Raw genomic sequence first — 16,978 nt, forward strand, 5'->3', positions numbered from 1 at the left:
AGTTTGATTCTCAGAAAGCTGTTTCCTTCAGCTTTCGGTACTCTGACGATAAAGCCTGTCGTCGATGATGGATTCATCGTTGCGCGCCTTTTGGCTTTCGGCGCCTGTGATATGAAGCGCGTCCCCATCGATTCCCGATCTACCTTCAATCCTAATGTACTCTATCTCCCTTTCAGCGTGTGTTCGGTTGGCTCGGGATCATCGCCTGACTTTACTTATTTGCATGTTCTCCGAGCTTTGGAAGTCTTGCCAATGCGAGGGGTTTGACGATTTCTGGATTGGACTTTGTTTTGCTGTTTCTGACCTTTGGATTTACTCGTTTGATATCCGTATTGGCGATTGCACTGGCGTCGGGCTTTTTGTTTCCTTGAATCTACGTCTGCGTGCATTGGGGTGGTCCTTTGGGCCCGTAGCTTGGGAGTTGATGATTTCTCCACTCGGGGCTCATCGTTCTGCCGCTATATTGACGAATCCATACATATCAGCACTGCACCTGTAACTCTGTACTAGCGTTTTCTACACGATACAATTATGCAACTATGCAATCTACTCCGTGGTCAATGGAAGTATAGTTGGCCGAACCGGCGACCTCCGTTCGGCCAAGTTGACATTCTCGGCATTTTTGTTATCGCATTTCCCCACCAAGCCAAGCCCTTGCTCAACTGCCCCTCCTTACTCTCGACCTCAGTCTTCTTCCATTCCCTAAATTTTACCCTTATACCCCTTATACCTTCTGATACTGAGAGACTCAATCTTATACAATGGCCCACTCCCACTCTCACGATGCTGGCGTAAGCCACTCCCATGACGATCCCTTCAACGGCCACGGCCACTCGCACGATATCCTCGATGGCCCAGGCTCCTACCTCAACCGCGAGATGCCTCTGATCGAAGGCCGCGACTGGAAGGACCGTGCCTTCACAATCGGAATTGGAGGGTAAGTGATGACAACCTCTTTCAAATGATCCGTGCCCTACCCCGGATTATACCTGACAGCTCCAGACCCGTCGGTTCCGGCAAGACAGCTCTCATGCTGGCCCTGTGCAACGCCCTCCGTGACGAGTACAACATCGCAGCCGTCACAAATGATATCTTCACCCGTGAAGACGCAGAATTCCTTACCCGCAATAAAGCCCTCGCGCCCTCGCGTATTCGTGCTATCGAAACGGGCGGTTGTCCCCACGCTGCTGTCCGTGAGGATATCAGCGCGAACCTGCTCGCTCTGCAGAATCTACAAAGGCAGTTCACGACTGATCTGTTGCTCATTGAGTCTGGTGGTGATAATCTGGCTGCAAACTACTCGCGCGAATTGGCGGATTTTATTATCTACGTGATCGATGTTGCGGGTGGTGACAAGGTCCCCAGGAAGGGTGGTCCGGGTATTACTGGTTCGGATCTGTTGGTCGTGAACAAGATTGATCTTGCTGAGGCTGTTGGTGCGGATTTGAAGGTTATGGAGCGGGATGCGGCGAAGATGCGCGAAGATGGGCCGACTGTCTTTGCCGTTGTGAAGCATGGGACGGGCATGAATCACATTGTGAATCTGATTATTAGTGCTTGGAAGGGAAGCGGTGCATATGATCTGAGCTTGCAGCGGTGGAAGAACGGTGCCCCGCGTGGTTCGGGCAGTGTCGAGTAGATATACGAAGAAGTGAGACGTTGGTCATATATTCAGATGCCATAAAATGATGATGGTACATAGGTACTAGCTTTTCCGGTCCAAAGATTCTATACACATGGGTTCCTCCAACGCCTGAAATGCAGCTACATAGCTTGCTCTCTAATATCAAAAAGCCGCAGAGCTGGGTATCTGGATAGCTGTCTGAGGCTCGAGAGAGACGAGCAAACGCAAGAAACATATTAAGAGTCCTTCTTGGCGAATCTGCCCAGAGCAGGTCCAAGTTCCTCGCGCTCCTGGCGAAGCTTGTTCTTGTGGCGCTCGGCATGCTCCTTGCGCAGAGCCTCGGCCTTGAGTCGCTTCTCGTCGATGACATTGCCGCGGCCCTTCTTGCGAAGGTACTTGCGGAGAGCACTGTTGCGGCCACGACCGCGGTTCTTGATCTTGTCCATATGGTCCTGGGGCTTGTGGTCTGGGTTGCGCTCTTCTTGGCGCTTCTTGTCGCTGATGGTATCGAGCCTTCCGATAACATCGGGGTCCAACGAAATCATATCCGGCTGGAGCTTGGTAAGCAGAGAGTGCACCTCTGCCTCCTGGCGCTGGTGCGCGTTCTCGTAGGGGTTCGCCTCCAGAGAGTCGAAGTTGGGCTCTCCGGCGCCGGGGACGAGGATGCTGGCGAATCCTTGGTCGTGGGTGACGCCTAGAATATCTTCGTAAGGACACCAGCGCATGTTTTCAATACGCTGGCCATCACCACCCCATGCCATGTAAGGGCTTTGCACCTTACCCTGGTCGGCGACGGCGGCGTCAAAGAGGCCGCGCCACACACTGACCTGAGTACCCCAGCCGACAGCGGTAAGACCGCGATCACTGATGGAGACCGACGCACCGGGCTGGTAGGTAGAGTATGAGTGGACTTCACGGAACATGCGAATGTCCCAGACGTTCATCCTTTGGTCCTGGCCAGTGGATACCATGTAACGGCCTTGGCGGTCAATCGCGAGCGAGCGGACGGGTCCCTTGTGAACCATGGCCTTGACGAGCGCTGTTTGAGAATTGGGCGACCATAATGTCACTTGTCCATTCTGGTGTCCAACGTGGAGGATGGCGTTATGAGGGTTCTGACACAGGGCAGTGGGACGGCCCAAGCGGGTGGGCAACTCGGCGACGGTTGTGCCGATGGAAGTGTCGGTGTATTTGAGGTAACCGCTGATGCCCTTTGTAGAGAAATCGTGTTAGAAAATTTTCGTGACAGCCAATTGAGGCGGATTGAACTTACAACACTGGCCAGAAGATAGTGGTAGGGGAGGAATTCGAGGTAGAGAGGCTCCAGGTGCTTGTTGAGACAGTGCAACTCGGTTCCTTGATGGTCATAGATGTAGACGTATTTCTTCTGGGCAACCGCAAAGTACTGGTTGTTGTGCAGCCAGCGCGCATCGCGAACTGTCTCGTTCAAGTTGAGCTCACAGCCCAGCTTGCCATCACGCCAGTCCATGGTTGCGATATGGCCCTTCCGTCCAGCCAACAACAGATTGCGTCCGTTCCGAGTGTAATCCGCACGATAGGGTCCGAAGTCATTGAGACGCAGCTCGAAGCCTTTCTTAGCCGTTTCAATTCCAACATTATCCTTAATCTCATCTTGTCGAATTTTATATGTCCGTTCAAGCTCTCCTTCAGGCTCGAGGAAGCCGGCCTCGTGCTCGAGAAGAATCTCCGAATCCTTCGCCTGCAAGACAGCTTGCTTTTGCTTGACCTCTTGCGCCTGGAGGGTCGACCGGATCTTCTTGTTTCGAATGGCCTTGGTTGAGATAGCTTTGCCTCGTCCGTAGGCCTTTTGGGCTTCGATGAGCCGTTGTTTAGCCGCGCGGTCTTCGGCCGTCATGACTTGTTTCGAACCCGAGTCCGCCATTTTCGAGGATGTGCTGCTTTTCGAAGGAAAACGCTAATCGAGTCGCGGAGAAAAAGCGAAATCTAAAAAATTGCGCCAAGAGTTGCGCTCACCGCTCGCTTATCCTCTCCACTGCCGAATTTTGTTTTCTTATCGCCAATTTTTTTCTGTCTGCGTGGGATTTCTTCGATCTCAGTGTTTTTGGTCTCGATTTAATTATCACAGAAATTGGTTTCTCTTTTCAATCTGGACTCCCTTCCATACCGTTTTAAAGGGTCCAGTGCCAACATGGCGCCCAACCCGGTGCACCACCACCGCAACTCTACCAAGGCCGCGAACAAGCCTTTCAAGACCAAGCATGCCTCTAAGAGTGCTCTAAAGGACCAGCAGAAGGGTGAGTAATTTTTGAAATATTCACGAAATTTGCATGGAATTCCCCTGATAATTTTGCAGGCAAAATCGAGACGGAGCGGGGCACTCGCAAAACCCCCCACCAACAGCTCAAGTCAAAACTCGATCGTCGCAATCAGGCCCGCCAGAGGCAGCAATTGAAGCACCAGCTGCGAGTTCAGGAGACCAGCATTTTCACTGGTCAGAATGGAGCGCCTCGTCACATCGCCATTGTCCCGCTTACCCCCGATATTGATATTCCCGCTACGATCCAAGCTTTGAACGAGAGTGTCGAAATCTCCTGTGCTATATCTATTGATGGACCTACCCGCGTGCGCGTCGAGCGCTTCCGTCAGAGCTTACTCTATATGCCGGCCAAGTATGACTTGATGAGTGCTCTGGATGTGTGCCGTATGGCCGACTTTGTCGTGTTGGTCGTGTCGTCAGAGACGGAAGTGCAGGAAGATGGCGAGCTGCTCTTGCGCTCCATTGAGAGTCAAGGTATCTCCAACGTTCTCACCGTTGTTCAGGGTCTTGACAAGATCAACCCCGCCAAGAAGCGTCCTCAAGTGGCTTCTTCGCTTAAGTCTTTCGTCAACCATTTCTTCCCAGCCGTCGAGAAGGTCATGTCGCTCGATTCACGACAGGAATGCTCCAATGCCGTCCGTTCTCTTTGCACTGCGACCCCCAAGGGTATTCGCTGGCGTGACGAGCGTAGCTGGATGCTTATTGAGAACGTGCAGTGGCCAGAGTCGAGCGAGGAAGTGCTTGATGATGTTGTTATCACTGGTATCGTCCGTGGAAAAGGCTTGAAGGCCGACAGAATTGCACACATCCCAGGCTGGGGTGACTTCCAGATCGACTCGATCACAGCAGCTCCATTGCCCACTAAGGGCAAGCGTGATGATGCGATGAATGTGGACGACAGCCAGGCAAGCCAGGTTCTTGATGGCCCCAGTGCGGACCAGGACGACATGGCCACTGTTGCGCCCGAGGAGATCGAAATGCAGGATGATGATATGGTTTCCATGGCCGACACAGAGAAGAAGGGTGTCCTGCTCGACGACCACCACTACTTCTCAGACGATGACTCTCACATTCCCGCAACGCCTAAGCGTTTGCCCAAGGGTACCTCAACATACCAGTCCGCTTGGTATCTGGAGGATGTCTCCGATTCTGGATCCGATTTGGAGGATGACGATGAGGAGATGGAGATGGACACTGCTGGTGCGCCTGAAGATGGCGTGTTCCCCGACAACGCCGACGCCATGACAGAAGGTGGTCCCTCCGAGTACCCTCAGTCAGAGATGTTCCTTGACCCATCACCCGAGGACGAGGCTCAGGAGCTGGCGGATTACCGCGCTAGCCGCAAGACTGAGGCCGAAGAAGACCTTGAATTCCCCGATGAGATTGAATTGCACCCCAACGTGCTCGCTAGAGAGCGTCTCGCTCGTTTCCGTGGTTTGAAGAGCATGAAGATCAGTACTTGGGAGACTTCTGAGGACCGACCCTTCGAGCCGGAAGACTGGCGTCGTTTGTTGCAGTTTGGTAACTACAAGAGCATCAAGAACCGTGTGATTCGTGAAGCTCTTATCGGTGGAGTCAACCCTGGTATCCGTGTCGATATCCATCTTCGTGCAGTTCCCGCTGCTCTCCGCCACAAGGCCCAGCCGCTCTCCCTGTTCTCTCTCCTGCGCCACGAGCACAAGAATACCGTGGTCAACGTTAACATGACCTTGAATGGAAGCGTTGAGAAGCCCCTTAAGGCCAAGGAAGAGCTCGTTGTGCAGTGCGGTGCCCGTCGTATTGTGGTCAAGCCAGTGTTTTCCTCTGCTGACAACACTCCCAACAACGTGCACAAGTTCGACCGTTACTTGCACCCCGCTCGCAGCGCCATCGCCACATGGATTGGACCCATGACCTGGGGCGCCGTTCCCATCCTCGTCTTCCGCAACAAGCAGACGGAAGAGGACCCCGAGATGCTTGACTCCGCGGACGACAAGCCGGTGCAGGAGCCTATCGATATGAACCGCCTGGAGCTGATCGGCACCGGTACTGTCGTTGCTCCCGACCCCAAGCGTGTCATTGCCAAGCGTGCCATTCTCACCGGTCACCCGTACAAGATCCACAAGAAGGTCGTTACCGTTCGGTACATGTTCTTCAACCAGGAGGACGTTGCCTGGTTCAAAGCTCTGCAACTCTGGACTCGCCGTGGTCGCAGTGGTTATATCAAGGAGAGTCTTGGTACTCATGGTTACTTCAAGGCTACCTTTGATGCCAAGCTTAACCCCCAGGACTCGATTGGTATCAGTTTGTACAAGCGTGTCTTCCCTCGTCCTTCGGTGGCTCTCGAGGCTTATGGCGCATAGAGTGGCGCTTTCGACTGTTCTGTAAGAGATGGATGAACTATACTTGGATACCTGAAATGATGAGAGCAGTTCCTGGCCAGGAATGCGTGGCATGATACACCCCAAAAGTACATAGAGGCATTTCCTAATGAATTACGAGATTTCTTCTTACATCGTTCATCCCATTTTTGTCGTCAATGTAGACTCGAGATTTCCAACATTTGTCTAAAGTTATGAAGTGCACTATTTACTCAAGACCATCATGGAAAATCCAAAGGCTGCATTCATTTCCAAGCCAAAAAAAAAAGTTGCTTAGAAACGACTACCGCATAATCTTCAAAAATACTTCATTTCAATATTCCTTGCACAGCACGGGGAATCAAAGGTGAAAACAAATCCAATATCATCTACGAAAAGTCCTCCTCGGCCTCCTCGATACTGTTCTTAATTCGCAACAAGATAGTAGTCTTCCACTTGTCCAGCTTGCTGAGCTGATCAAACTGGAACAGCTTATCAGCGAACTGTTCCTGATCACCAGCCTCCACGGCCTGGAGTAGATCCACAAGCAGCTGGTGCTCACGGGTTGAGGCGAAGGTAGGATCGATTTCACGGTATGATTCGAGGGCGCGGTTCGATTCGACCAGATCCTAGAGCGAGTGAGTAGATTGTGTAAGTTGAGGATTCGGGCAGACATACCTTGGTGGCAAGGTGGCAGATGCCGGCCTTCAAAAAATAATCTTTCACCGACCACTTCATCAGCTGGTTGTTTGTGGACTGGCGAGCAATGCGCTCGTAGTTGTTGATGGCTTTGTAGTAGTCCTCGTTCATCGCAGACAAATCTGCGACCTTCAGGAAGTGCTTGTTTGCAAGACTAAAGAGGTCTAGTTGTTAGCTTTGCTTCTTGAACCGGACATCGGTGGGATTCATACGCCTCTGCATTATCGCCCTCGAACCACTCCGCGGCCTTCTCATATGCATCCAGCGCCTTCTTCATATCTCCCAGCTCAACCTCGTAAACCTCGGCCAGATACTGCTGCTGAGTCGCCGCGCGGCGCAAGTTTCCGCGCAAAACATAGTGCTGGATCGCACTGGAGAGAACACGGGCCGCATCCTCTGGGTCAGACTTGCGGTAGACCTTGAAGGCTTCCTGGAGGGTATTGGCCGCATCGTCGGGCTCGTTAAGGCTCTGCGTCTGAATTTTTGCTGCTTTCTCAAAGGCCTGGCCAGCTTCCTTATCTATTCGCGGGTGAACACCGTTCGTCAGCGGCCGTGACTGTAGTGTAGGCAGACGTGGCGACGCGGGGTGGCTCACTCATTTTCTGTACTCGAAAGGCGTTCGCAGCCTGGGTGTAAAGATCGGCGGCACTCTCATACTTTTCTGTGCGTCCTCCAAACCAGCTGAAGCCACCGGAAGCACCCGAAAGAGCTTTATCGGCCTGGTTGCTCGCGGGATGCGAGACATCGTTAGCTATGCCGCCTTTCGTCATCGCCAGCGGGCGAGGTGGGGGAGGGTCAAGGGGAGCTCACTTTTTGGAGAAGAACACGGGGATCTTGAGTTGCCATGGTGAAAGATAGATGTGATCACTGTAAGGTATTAATCCACAGTTAGAAGGAGGCGATGGGGTATGATGAGAGCATCGATCGGTGGGTCCGAGGCGGTCTGTGAGGATCAACTTCACTTTACTGCCTCTGACCTGCTCATCCCCACGATTTACATCACGTCGCAACCTCTAAAGCAGTCATTGCTTTACAACTCAAATATGGCGTTTTTAAGAACCAGCCAACGACTGTCGCAGTCACTCACTTCCCACTCCGGTTTTATTCGCCTCTATTCTTCCAAACCTCAAGCATACAACATCGAGTCAATTCTCGCCGAACCAAGCTGGTCAGTCCGGTCTCTCCTTCCAGACCAGTCCTCAGAGCCTTCTACACCATCAATCACACCAAAGCAACTTCACCACCTCCTTCGCCTCTCGGCCCTCCCACAACCAGCCAGCGCAGAGGAGGAGCAATCCATGCTGAAGACCCTCGAATCGCAAATTCATTTCGTGAAAGAAATGCAGAGCGTGGATACAACAGGCGTCGAGCCCTTGCGCAGTATCCGTGACGAGAGCCCTGCTGCGGTGAAGGAGATGACCATTGGATTCGATAAGCTCAAGGATACCATTGCGAGAGAGCGCGTCACGGGGAGGAGGCGGCGAGTTCAGCGCGTCCAGGACAAAAGAAATACTCACCCAGATGGGTCAGCTTGGGATGGGAATGCGCTCGCATCGGCGTCTAAGACCAAGGGCCCATATTTTGTTGTCGATACCGGCAGTGGCGCAGCTTCTTAGCCCTCCCGATGCTGCATTTATGTTCTTTCGTCTTCGGGCGCACTGTGATACTATACCTGTACAATATGTTGCAATATACCCCGGACAGCTGTCTTCCTGTCCCGTTCTTCATCATCACTTTGTCTATCAATACATTATACTTAAGCTAACGAACACTAAGTTGACGAACGCGGTGGACCCGGGTTATAATGGGCCGCCTCCGCTATATATAGAAGATTTTGCTGGTGGCCTACGGTCCCTTATCGCGACGCCGGTGTGGTTCCGCATCTTAGATAAAAAGGAATTGTGTTAGAAGAGCTAGTTACCATTTATTGAAAACGAACCTAGAGCCTCGGCAAGGCCTGCTGTGGCTGAATTACCGTTTGCGCAATTAGCCTGCCCTTTTGGCGGGGTTGTTGCATTACTTCGTGATGACCACTGATAGCCAAAGAGTCATTTGCTTTCCATTAATCTAATCAGTTTGTAATATCGATAACCATCCCTTGTACTCTATCGTTAGAAGCATTTTTCCTTTGCATCTTCGACACTACGTTGCCAATTGACCCTTCTCAAGAAAATCCACTCTATTGCAACTACCGCACAAAACCCAACCAACGCACCAATCCAGAGTCCCCAGACATGCCAGCCGAGGCCAAATGCCGTCCCCACGCCAATCGGTAGCGCAATGATGCTGAAAGCGCCGGTTTGAGCGTAGCCAGCGATATCCTGTCGACCAATGCCGCACAAGACTCCACTATAGATGAGAGCCATGGACTCCAGAAAATGCGCTGCGGCGCAGAGTGGCATGACTTGAACAACCAGCTTGATGACGGCAGGTTCGGTTGTGAAGAAAGGGGTGATGTATGATCTCAAGGCCCACAGGATAATCATAAGTATTACTCCAACACCAATAGCCAAGTATTCCGCAGCCCTATTTGCGATCTGGGCTGCATTGGAGCGTCCAGCGCCGACCAGGGTGCCTATGTGGACGCGGACAGAGAGCGATAGAGAGAAGGGCACTTGCCAGGCAATATTGGATACGGTGGACAGAACAGTTTGTGTGGCTAGCACAGTGGGGCTTATGTACGAACAGACGAGGGTGTTGGCACCGTAAGCTAGAGATTCAGCTTGCACACTCAGCAGGCCTGGGAAGGCCAGTCGGACCATTGGGCCCCAATTGCAAAGTGCTTGCCAGGTGAATCCTGTCCAGCATTTATCATGCGATCCAAGATAAACATACAAAAATAGGCTGTAGAGGAGGAGGTAGTCTGTTAGGGCCAATGCGATCGGGGCCCCGATAAAACCCCAGCCCCGGTTCTAATTAGAGTCAGTCAGATGGCAGTGAGCTTTACTTATGGGGAAATTCAGGTGTACATACCCAAACCAAGAACCAGTTCATAAAGGCATTGATTGGCGAGCATATGAGGAGGATAAAGAATGAGGCTGTGTACACACCCTGAGCCTGCATGTAACGCTTGCTTGACTCAAACATTGCATACGCAGGGGCACCAAACGCGACCACCTGAAGGTAACGGCTAGTAAGGATAGCGAGACTGGGATCTTTCGTAGGGAGGAGTGCTGGGAGAATGATGTCCGCTGCAGACCAGAGGGCGATGATTGGAATGGTGACCAGCAACAAGAAACAGGTCATGCGCTGGAAGTGCACGGCCACCATGTGCTTTGCCCCTGAGCCATATGCCTGGGCACATAGAGAATCCTGGCCTGTGGCAAGGCCGTGGTAGACATTGTAGGCTGTGAAGTTTGCAATCATGCTGCCCAGACTCGCTGCCCCAAGCTCGGTAGTTCCCAGACGTCCGACCACGATCATTGTAGTTGTTGACAAGGAATACTCGAGTATGGAGGACAGAATAATGGGGGCAGCGTTTTTTGACATCTGTTTTGCTTCACCCTGCCATGTTATCGATTCTCTGGTATGTATGTTCTCGTCGGTGTGATTATTTGCGACCTCTGCGTCTACAGGAGTATAGTCTTTGGTGTGAAGGGATTCCGGCAGCGGCTGGCTAGTTTCGCCTGAGACCGCCATAACTCGGGTTGTTTAGACACAGAGATCTCGCTTCGTGATTGCACAGTTTTGTATAGAGAAAGATCATAGAGCTGGTGATCAAACAAAATGGAGGATTGGAAAGAGGGGATGGCCTTGTCCCGTTAATAAAAAGAAGAGGGAAAAGCAAAGGAAGGGGTTTATGTTTGAGACAAAGAATGTGACGCAAATCTAGTCAATGATTGAGCTGAACAGTTTGAACTACGATGCAGATTCAAATTAACAGGGCAACTCAAAAAAGGAATGGCGTAACCCATCTTACACAGAAGTCTAGGTAAAATGGTATCATTCTGTAGTGGCTTTTTCTAGATCCTCCAAGAACATGACAACTCAACAGATGTGAAAAGCCCGAGTAGTGATAGTATGAGAAAAAATACCTCCAAACCTGTAAAGCCCATGGCATTTTCTATCCTGGCGAGGAGGATCGGAACCACAGCCGTAGTCAGGTTGTTGAGACTGGTCATAATTCCGTAGCCAAGCGTGATGATTCCATCCGCGCCCATTTCTCCCGGCTCGTTCTCTCCGTCAGCAGCATCAGAGCGATCATCGGAGAGATGTGTCGGGAGGTGAAAGGTCCCATATTCGTTTTCATCGACGGAACTTCTACCCCGGGTATCTGGCATATTTGCCTTTGCCGAAAAGGACTCGACGATAGAGAGAAGACATCGCGCGAGTCCGGCCCAAAATGCCACCCCGTAAAGTGCATACGCTATGCCCAGCAGACACATCGGTCCAATCGGTTCTATTCTATAGAGTAATAGTAGATGCGCTGCTATCATGAGGATATTACTGGCACCTAGGGGCCGCAGGTAGCTTGGGAACCATAGCGAATTCAATAAAAGTCCAAATAGTGGAGTCAAAATCCCAGAGAGGAAGTATGGTATACTAGATGAAACAATGTCAGCTTTGGACAGCGTAAGAATGGATCAACTTGCCCTGTGGCAGCTCCAGCCTTGCGCTGATCTCCATCGTAGAACCATGTGGCTAGGAACCTCTGCGCAGAAATCGTGAAAGTATTGATACCTCCGTAGCCCAGTATGCAAATCAAAGCCAATTGCCAGAAGCCACGAGGAAACTGACGAGCTGAATATGCTGAATCATTGTCCTCTCTCTCATGATGCGACGTTGTAGTATCGCTGACGGCTAATAGATAAAAAGTACTAGTAACGGCGACTCCCAACGACAATATGGACCCGATCCATACAGCGCACACTACGCCAAAGCTTTCGACCATTCTGGGGACGAAAACGGATGCAACGACGGAGCCTAGTCTCGATATGCACAAAACCATTGACAGCGCCAAAGATAGTTGCTTGTCTCTGAGCAACATATGTTAGCAGCCACCCCGAGTCGGTAGAATGGGAGCTCACTTGAACCAGCGTGTTGTGATTTCACTTCCTAGGACGCCAATTATCTCCCCTCCCAAGCCAATAATGACGCGCCCAAGCATCATTCCGGACTGGACTCGTAACTGAAGGGCGACCGCGAAGATCAACTGACCAGCTACCACGCTCCCGAGGGTAGCAAGGAGGACCGACCTCTCCCCTAACCGCTGCACTGCCCACCCAGAAAAAAAGGGCAGGACCGTGTTGGGTGCTGCATAGGCTGTATAGAGTGCCGAGACAAAGTACGTGTACTGAGAGCTTGAAAGTGATAAATGCTCCTGTAATGATACCGACAGGGGCGCGGGAAGGTCATAAACTGGACAAATCAGTCGTGCTGCGAGGGGGGACACCCGATGGAAGTACTAAAGTAAATCCCCCACATTATTGTACAGACCGCCGCAAGGACACGCCAGTGGCTGCTTATCGAAGCCTCCATCTTTCGACCGTGGTGCGTCTGAGGTAGCGTGAGCAGATTTGGAAGTAGTGTTTGAGGTAGCAGACCAAAAATAAGGGGATTCGGTCTCGTTAACTACGACATCAACTACAAGGGCCAAATGACCCCATAGTAAGCGTCCTGGTTCGTCCGGGGGCTTTGTTGTACAGTACAGTACCTTGTACAGCAGGTGCTTTTCCTCTCGGGGCTTTATTTGTCAGACACGCGCTTTCCGCACTTCCCGCCACCTTGGCTGCATTATCGTTCCCGGCTCGAAGGTTCCCTGTATTGGTTGACTTTTTGCTCCTTTCGTATGGTATTCTGTCAGTATCCTGTCGCTTAGCGCTTTGCTGTTTGTATCAACTCACCCTTGTTTTGTTCCCGGTCATTTCTTTTCGATCGTTTGGATCCCAACATCAACCACTTTCTAAATGTGTGACGTTGCATGCATGATGTATATGACGTGGCATGCATGAAGATCGCGATCGAGATCCGTGCCCAGGGGGTCATTCATTTCCTTGAACGGTCTCGTGGCTTACCTACGCCGCTTCAGATGTCCCCCCAATGCCCAACGTAAATCCATTAGCCCAACGTAAATCTTGAAGCTCTTCAACTCCATCATTCCACCCCCACCATGAATTCTTCGTATGTGGCCATTGAACAGCGTATCCAGGTCGCCTGCGAGGCCGCCAGAGCTCGAAAGAATGTGAAAATCACCTCGCTGGCGCGCGAATTCGACGTTCCTGTGTCCCGGCTGCGGGCGCGTCTCCACGGTCGGCAACCTCGTACGCAGCGTACCATCACCACCAAGCGCCTGGATGACTCGCAGGAAGCAGCATTGATCAGCTGGATCGATACCCTTGATGCCCTTCATGTACCACCTACTGCCTATATGGTTGAAGCGAGTGCGAATGCGATAATTCAGAGAAGTGCCGAAGCAACTGGAGATATAGTAGCACCTGTGAATAAGATGTGGGTATACAATTTCGTTAAGCGCCTACCTGATGGCCTTCACTGGGTAAAACAGAACCCAACGGAAAGAGAAAGCATTGAGGCTGCGGATATTAGTACTCTGCAGGCCTGGTATGAGCGTCTTGAGCCATTCGTGAAGCGAATCCCGCCCTCGAATATATACAATTTTGACGAGACTGGCTTCCAGCTTGGCCAGGGAAAGCCTCAGAAGGTTATCAGTCGCAACCAGCAGCGTACGAGGCCATTGTCGAGCGAGCGAGGTGAACTCTTGACTGGAATTGAGTGTATAGCAGCTGATGGATGGCTGATGGAGCCATACTTCGTGGCACCAGGCTTGGTGCATCTCGAACGATGGTATGAAGGCGGAACACGCGTAGAGGAAACACGAATCGCGGTAACCTCATCTGGTTATTCGAATGATACCCTCGCTGTCGATTGGCTTCATTTCTTTCAGGAACACACACGCAACCGCGCTTGTGGTGGACCGCGACTATTGCTCTTCGATAGCCATAGCTCGCATCTTACCTGGCAGTTCTTGCATCTCTGCGAACAGTGGAATATTATCGCTTTCGTCTTTCCTCCGCATACCACGTATATCATCCATCCTCTCGATAGAAGCCCGTTTCGTGCCTTAAAAGCGAGATTCCGTGCAAAAAATAACACGATCGCTCAGTGGGGTGGAGATCCTGAGGATACAGGCTTCTTCTTTCGCGAAATCACCGGCATACGACAGCAGGCTATAAAGCCACGTACGATTCGGAAGGTATTTGCGGACCGTGGCATCTATCCATTTAATCCAGCCCCAGTCATGGAACGCCTCGACTCTACGAGATCACCTACACCAGAGCTTCACTGGCCTACCGGGGACACTCCGCCACCTCAGTCATCCAGTATACTAAGGCCTCCGCCTGAATCAGCGACCCAGGCGCGCCGTTCGCAAGAGAATATGTCTAGGAGATCTGATCGTGAGGCTATCCAGCTGGACACTCGCCGTCAGATCAATCGACTCTCCCGTCAGGTTATACAGATGGCAGAGGAGATCAGCCTTCTAACATCTACTATTCAGCACTAGCATCCGCCTATACGTTTAAAAGCTCGCAAGTCACAGAAGCAGATCGGTATATTCGGTGCCCTTACTACGAATGATGCGAATCGCTATATTTCAAAGAGGAAGGAGAAGGATCATGACGCAAGCAGATACCCATGGCACCTGAATACCAGCTCAACAGTGGTTATTTATAGAGGTGGAGAAAATAATAGAGCTGAATAGCCTCAATATTTACATTGGGCTCTGGATTTACGTTGAGCTTGGGGGGACCAACACCTGAAGCGGTGTGGGCAAGCCACCGGACTATTGCTGAAAAGTTACTTACCCACGTGGGTGTATAAATAGTTATCGCGTGAATCGTCTTGTCTCCAAGTTGTATCTTCACTTCCCAAGATTATTCAGAATGTCGATTACTGCCAACCTTGGTCGCGTTGCCTCCTTGTTTCCCCATATCGAGAAGGATTGGTGGAAGAAGGCCTACAATGAGATGTACCTCTACACCGATGGCGACTGTGTCGAAGTTCCCGCAATCACAGAAACCGAATGCAACGACCTCATTGGAATTCCTAGCGTGCAGCAGATGTTACAGACTCAAGAATCCCCGATCAAAGTATTGGATCTATGCTGTGGCCAAGGCCGACATAGCATCAATCTTGCCAAACGCTTTCCATCAGTGAACTTTTGCGGCATCGATCAAAGCACCTACCTCCTCGGCCTTGCTCGAGAAAGGGCAATTGCAGAAAACGTGCAGGGTAACGTCACGTTTCAGAAGGGAGACCTTCGTCAGGTTCCTGCAGCGAACTGTTCCTTTGATCTGGTCATACTTCTAGGGAATTCTTTTGGACACTGTAATGATGAAGGTGACCTACAGTCCCTCCGCGAGGTCTGTCGGGTCCTGAAGCCAGGAGGAATTTTCATCATTGATCACGTGGATGGATCGTGGATTAGATCCAACTTCAGTCAAAGTGGATGGGAATGGCTTGAGGGCAAAGAAACACTTCTGGCCTGTCGTGAACGAGAGCTTTCTCCGGATAAAACCCTGCTTGCCAGCCGAGAGATTGTGATTGATTTGGAAGGTCCTTCCATTCGCCAGGATCTTTTTTATTCCGTCAGGCTTTACGATCTGGAGGAAATGGACAATCTTCTGCAAAGATCGGGGCTATCCCTGCAAGCAGAGGATGGGATAAAGATCACAACGGCGAAGCGAGACGGCTCTGGAGACATGGGCATGATGGAGCGCAGACAATTGGTCGTTGCACAGAAGCCAGTCAAGTCCACAGCCTCCAATGCTTTGGATCAAGATGCGGATGTCTACGTACATCCAAGTCTGGTACAAAGCTATAATCGTCACAAAGGAAGATTGTTACAAGTCTCTGCATTTGTACCAGCCGGCACCACGATTCTCGCAGATATACCATATGCTTTGACCCCATCTCTAGATCCATCCCATCCTAACGCCCCGATTTGCAGTAATCTGAAATGCCGCAAACAGGTATCACAGTGCACACAGAGAGAGAGTTGCCAAAGGAATTGCATCCGAGATGTTGTTTGGTGTAACAACCTTTGTCGAACTGCAGATCAGGCTCGCCATGACTTTGAATGCGCTTGGTTGAAGAATTACGGAGAAACTATTCGTCAAAATGAGGGTCAATATGATTTTACCATGCTTTGGACAGTCATGCGTCTTCTAGCTGGAAGGTACTTTGAGCTACAGGTAGGATCCAGGCCATCAAAGCTCTATTCCTGGGAAGATCGGTTCCAGCGGGGATGGGAATCTATTGAAATCCTTCACAGTAACCGGGAGAACTGGCCTCAGACGCAGATTTTGCACTGGAAAAGGCTAGTTGAGGTATACCTGACTCATGATAACCAGTCAGATCTCAGTGTTGATGACCTAGTGGATCTCGTCTGCAAAGAAGAGTCTAATTCATTCGGCCTATATCCAAAGGACACTGGGTTATTTCCAATTTCGGACCCCCCAGTCGAACGAGGCGTGGATTACGGATTGGGTATTTATCCAAGAGCCACTATAATCAACCATTCCTGCATTCCAAACGTAAGTTACTCCATGGGAACACTAAATCACATACTCAAATGTCCTAGGTCACCTGGAAACCAGACAACGATGGACGGATGGTTTTGACGACTTCGCGAGATCTTGCCGCAGGCGACGAGTGCTTCATTTGCTATTTTGATCCGTGCAAGTATGTAGATGTGAAAGCACGGCAAAAGCTACTGCAAGAAAACTTCCTATTTTCTTGTCACTGTGATCGATGCACTCAAGAACAAGCTGAGGAAGTCTATAGCCGCTTAGAGTAGTACTCAAATCTACTACCGTCAACTGCCAATATTGACATACCCGGGAACTCTTCGAGGGCAAGATGATCTAAGAAACCCTATTACTATCGTATACTTCCGCAAGACGAGCAGGGGTGGGAGCATAGAAGACTCCCTCTTACTCCTTGTAAGGCTAGTAGGGCTACATGTTTAGCGCGCATCTAGATAACCAGGGGTATTGACTA

At 51.0% G+C, this 16,978-nt stretch overlaps 8 protein-coding genes across 8 annotated transcripts; 5 read left to right on the forward strand and 3 right to left on the reverse strand.

Moving 5' to 3' along the window:
- Positions 1-761: 761 nt before the first annotated feature.
- On the forward strand, positions 762-1,639 carry N7443_004795 (urease accessory protein UreG; the record flags this gene model as incomplete). Its single annotated transcript, XM_056884851.1, has 2 exons — positions 762-937; positions 1,003-1,639. 2 exons carry the CDS (start codon positions 762-764, stop codon positions 1,637-1,639), a joined length of 813 nt encoding a protein of 270 aa, XP_056743129.1.
- A 221-nt stretch (positions 1,640-1,860) lies between these two features.
- Positions 1,861-3,527, reverse strand: N7443_004796 (WDR46/Utp7 family protein; the record flags this gene model as incomplete). The annotated part of the gene is made up of 2 exons (XM_056884852.1): positions 1,861-2,835; positions 2,898-3,527. The coding sequence occupies 2 exons, from the start codon at positions 3,525-3,527 to the stop codon at positions 1,861-1,863; spliced, it is 1,605 nt and encodes a 534-aa protein (XP_056743130.1).
- A 267-nt stretch (positions 3,528-3,794) lies between these two features.
- On the forward strand, positions 3,795-6,265 carry N7443_004797 (small subunit rRNA maturation protein TSR1; the record flags this gene model as incomplete). Its single annotated transcript, XM_056884853.1, has 2 exons — positions 3,795-3,900; positions 3,960-6,265. The coding sequence occupies 2 exons, from the start codon at positions 3,795-3,797 to the stop codon at positions 6,263-6,265; spliced, it is 2,412 nt and encodes an 803-aa protein (XP_056743131.1).
- A 386-nt stretch (positions 6,266-6,651) lies between these two features.
- Positions 6,652-7,731, reverse strand: sec17 (alpha-soluble NSF attachment protein SEC17; the record flags this gene model as incomplete). Its single annotated transcript, XM_056884854.1, has 4 exons — positions 6,652-6,891; positions 6,941-7,115; positions 7,174-7,517; positions 7,570-7,731. The coding sequence occupies 4 exons, from the start codon at positions 7,729-7,731 to the stop codon at positions 6,652-6,654; spliced, it is 921 nt and encodes a 306-aa protein (XP_056743132.1).
- Positions 7,732-8,004: 273 nt separating this feature from the next.
- N7443_004799 (uncharacterized protein) lies at positions 8,005-8,577 on the forward strand (the record flags this gene model as incomplete). The annotated part of the gene is made up of 1 exon (XM_056884855.1): positions 8,005-8,577. One exon carries the CDS (start codon positions 8,005-8,007, stop codon positions 8,575-8,577), a length of 573 nt encoding a protein of 190 aa, XP_056743133.1.
- Positions 8,578-9,072: 495 nt separating this feature from the next.
- N7443_004800 (MATE family efflux transporter) lies at positions 9,073-11,346 on the reverse strand (the record flags this gene model as incomplete). The annotated part of the gene is made up of 3 exons (XM_056884856.1): positions 9,073-9,873; positions 9,935-10,602; positions 11,004-11,346. The coding sequence occupies 3 exons, from the start codon at positions 11,344-11,346 to the stop codon at positions 9,073-9,075; spliced, it is 1,812 nt and encodes a 603-aa protein (XP_056743134.1).
- A 1,724-nt stretch (positions 11,347-13,070) lies between these two features.
- Positions 13,071-14,480, forward strand: N7443_004801 (transposase; the record flags this gene model as incomplete). The annotated part of the gene is made up of 1 exon (XM_056884857.1): positions 13,071-14,480. The coding sequence occupies one exon, from the start codon at positions 13,071-13,073 to the stop codon at positions 14,478-14,480; it is 1,410 nt and encodes a 469-aa protein (XP_056743135.1).
- Positions 14,481-14,859: 379 nt separating this feature from the next.
- On the forward strand, positions 14,860-16,775 carry N7443_004802 (uncharacterized protein; the record flags this gene model as incomplete). Its single annotated transcript, XM_056884858.1, has 2 exons — positions 14,860-16,512; positions 16,560-16,775. The coding sequence occupies 2 exons, from the start codon at positions 14,860-14,862 to the stop codon at positions 16,773-16,775; spliced, it is 1,869 nt and encodes a 622-aa protein (XP_056743136.1).
- Positions 16,776-16,978: the final 203 nt, after the last annotated feature.

The sequence above is a fragment of the Penicillium atrosanguineum genome (genome assembly GCF_028827265.1).
Source record: "Penicillium atrosanguineum strain IBT 20685 chromosome Unknown utg000003l_segment0_segment0, whole genome shotgun sequence".
In the NCBI taxonomy this organism is placed as follows: domain Eukaryota; kingdom Fungi; phylum Ascomycota; class Eurotiomycetes; order Eurotiales; family Aspergillaceae; genus Penicillium; species Penicillium atrosanguineum.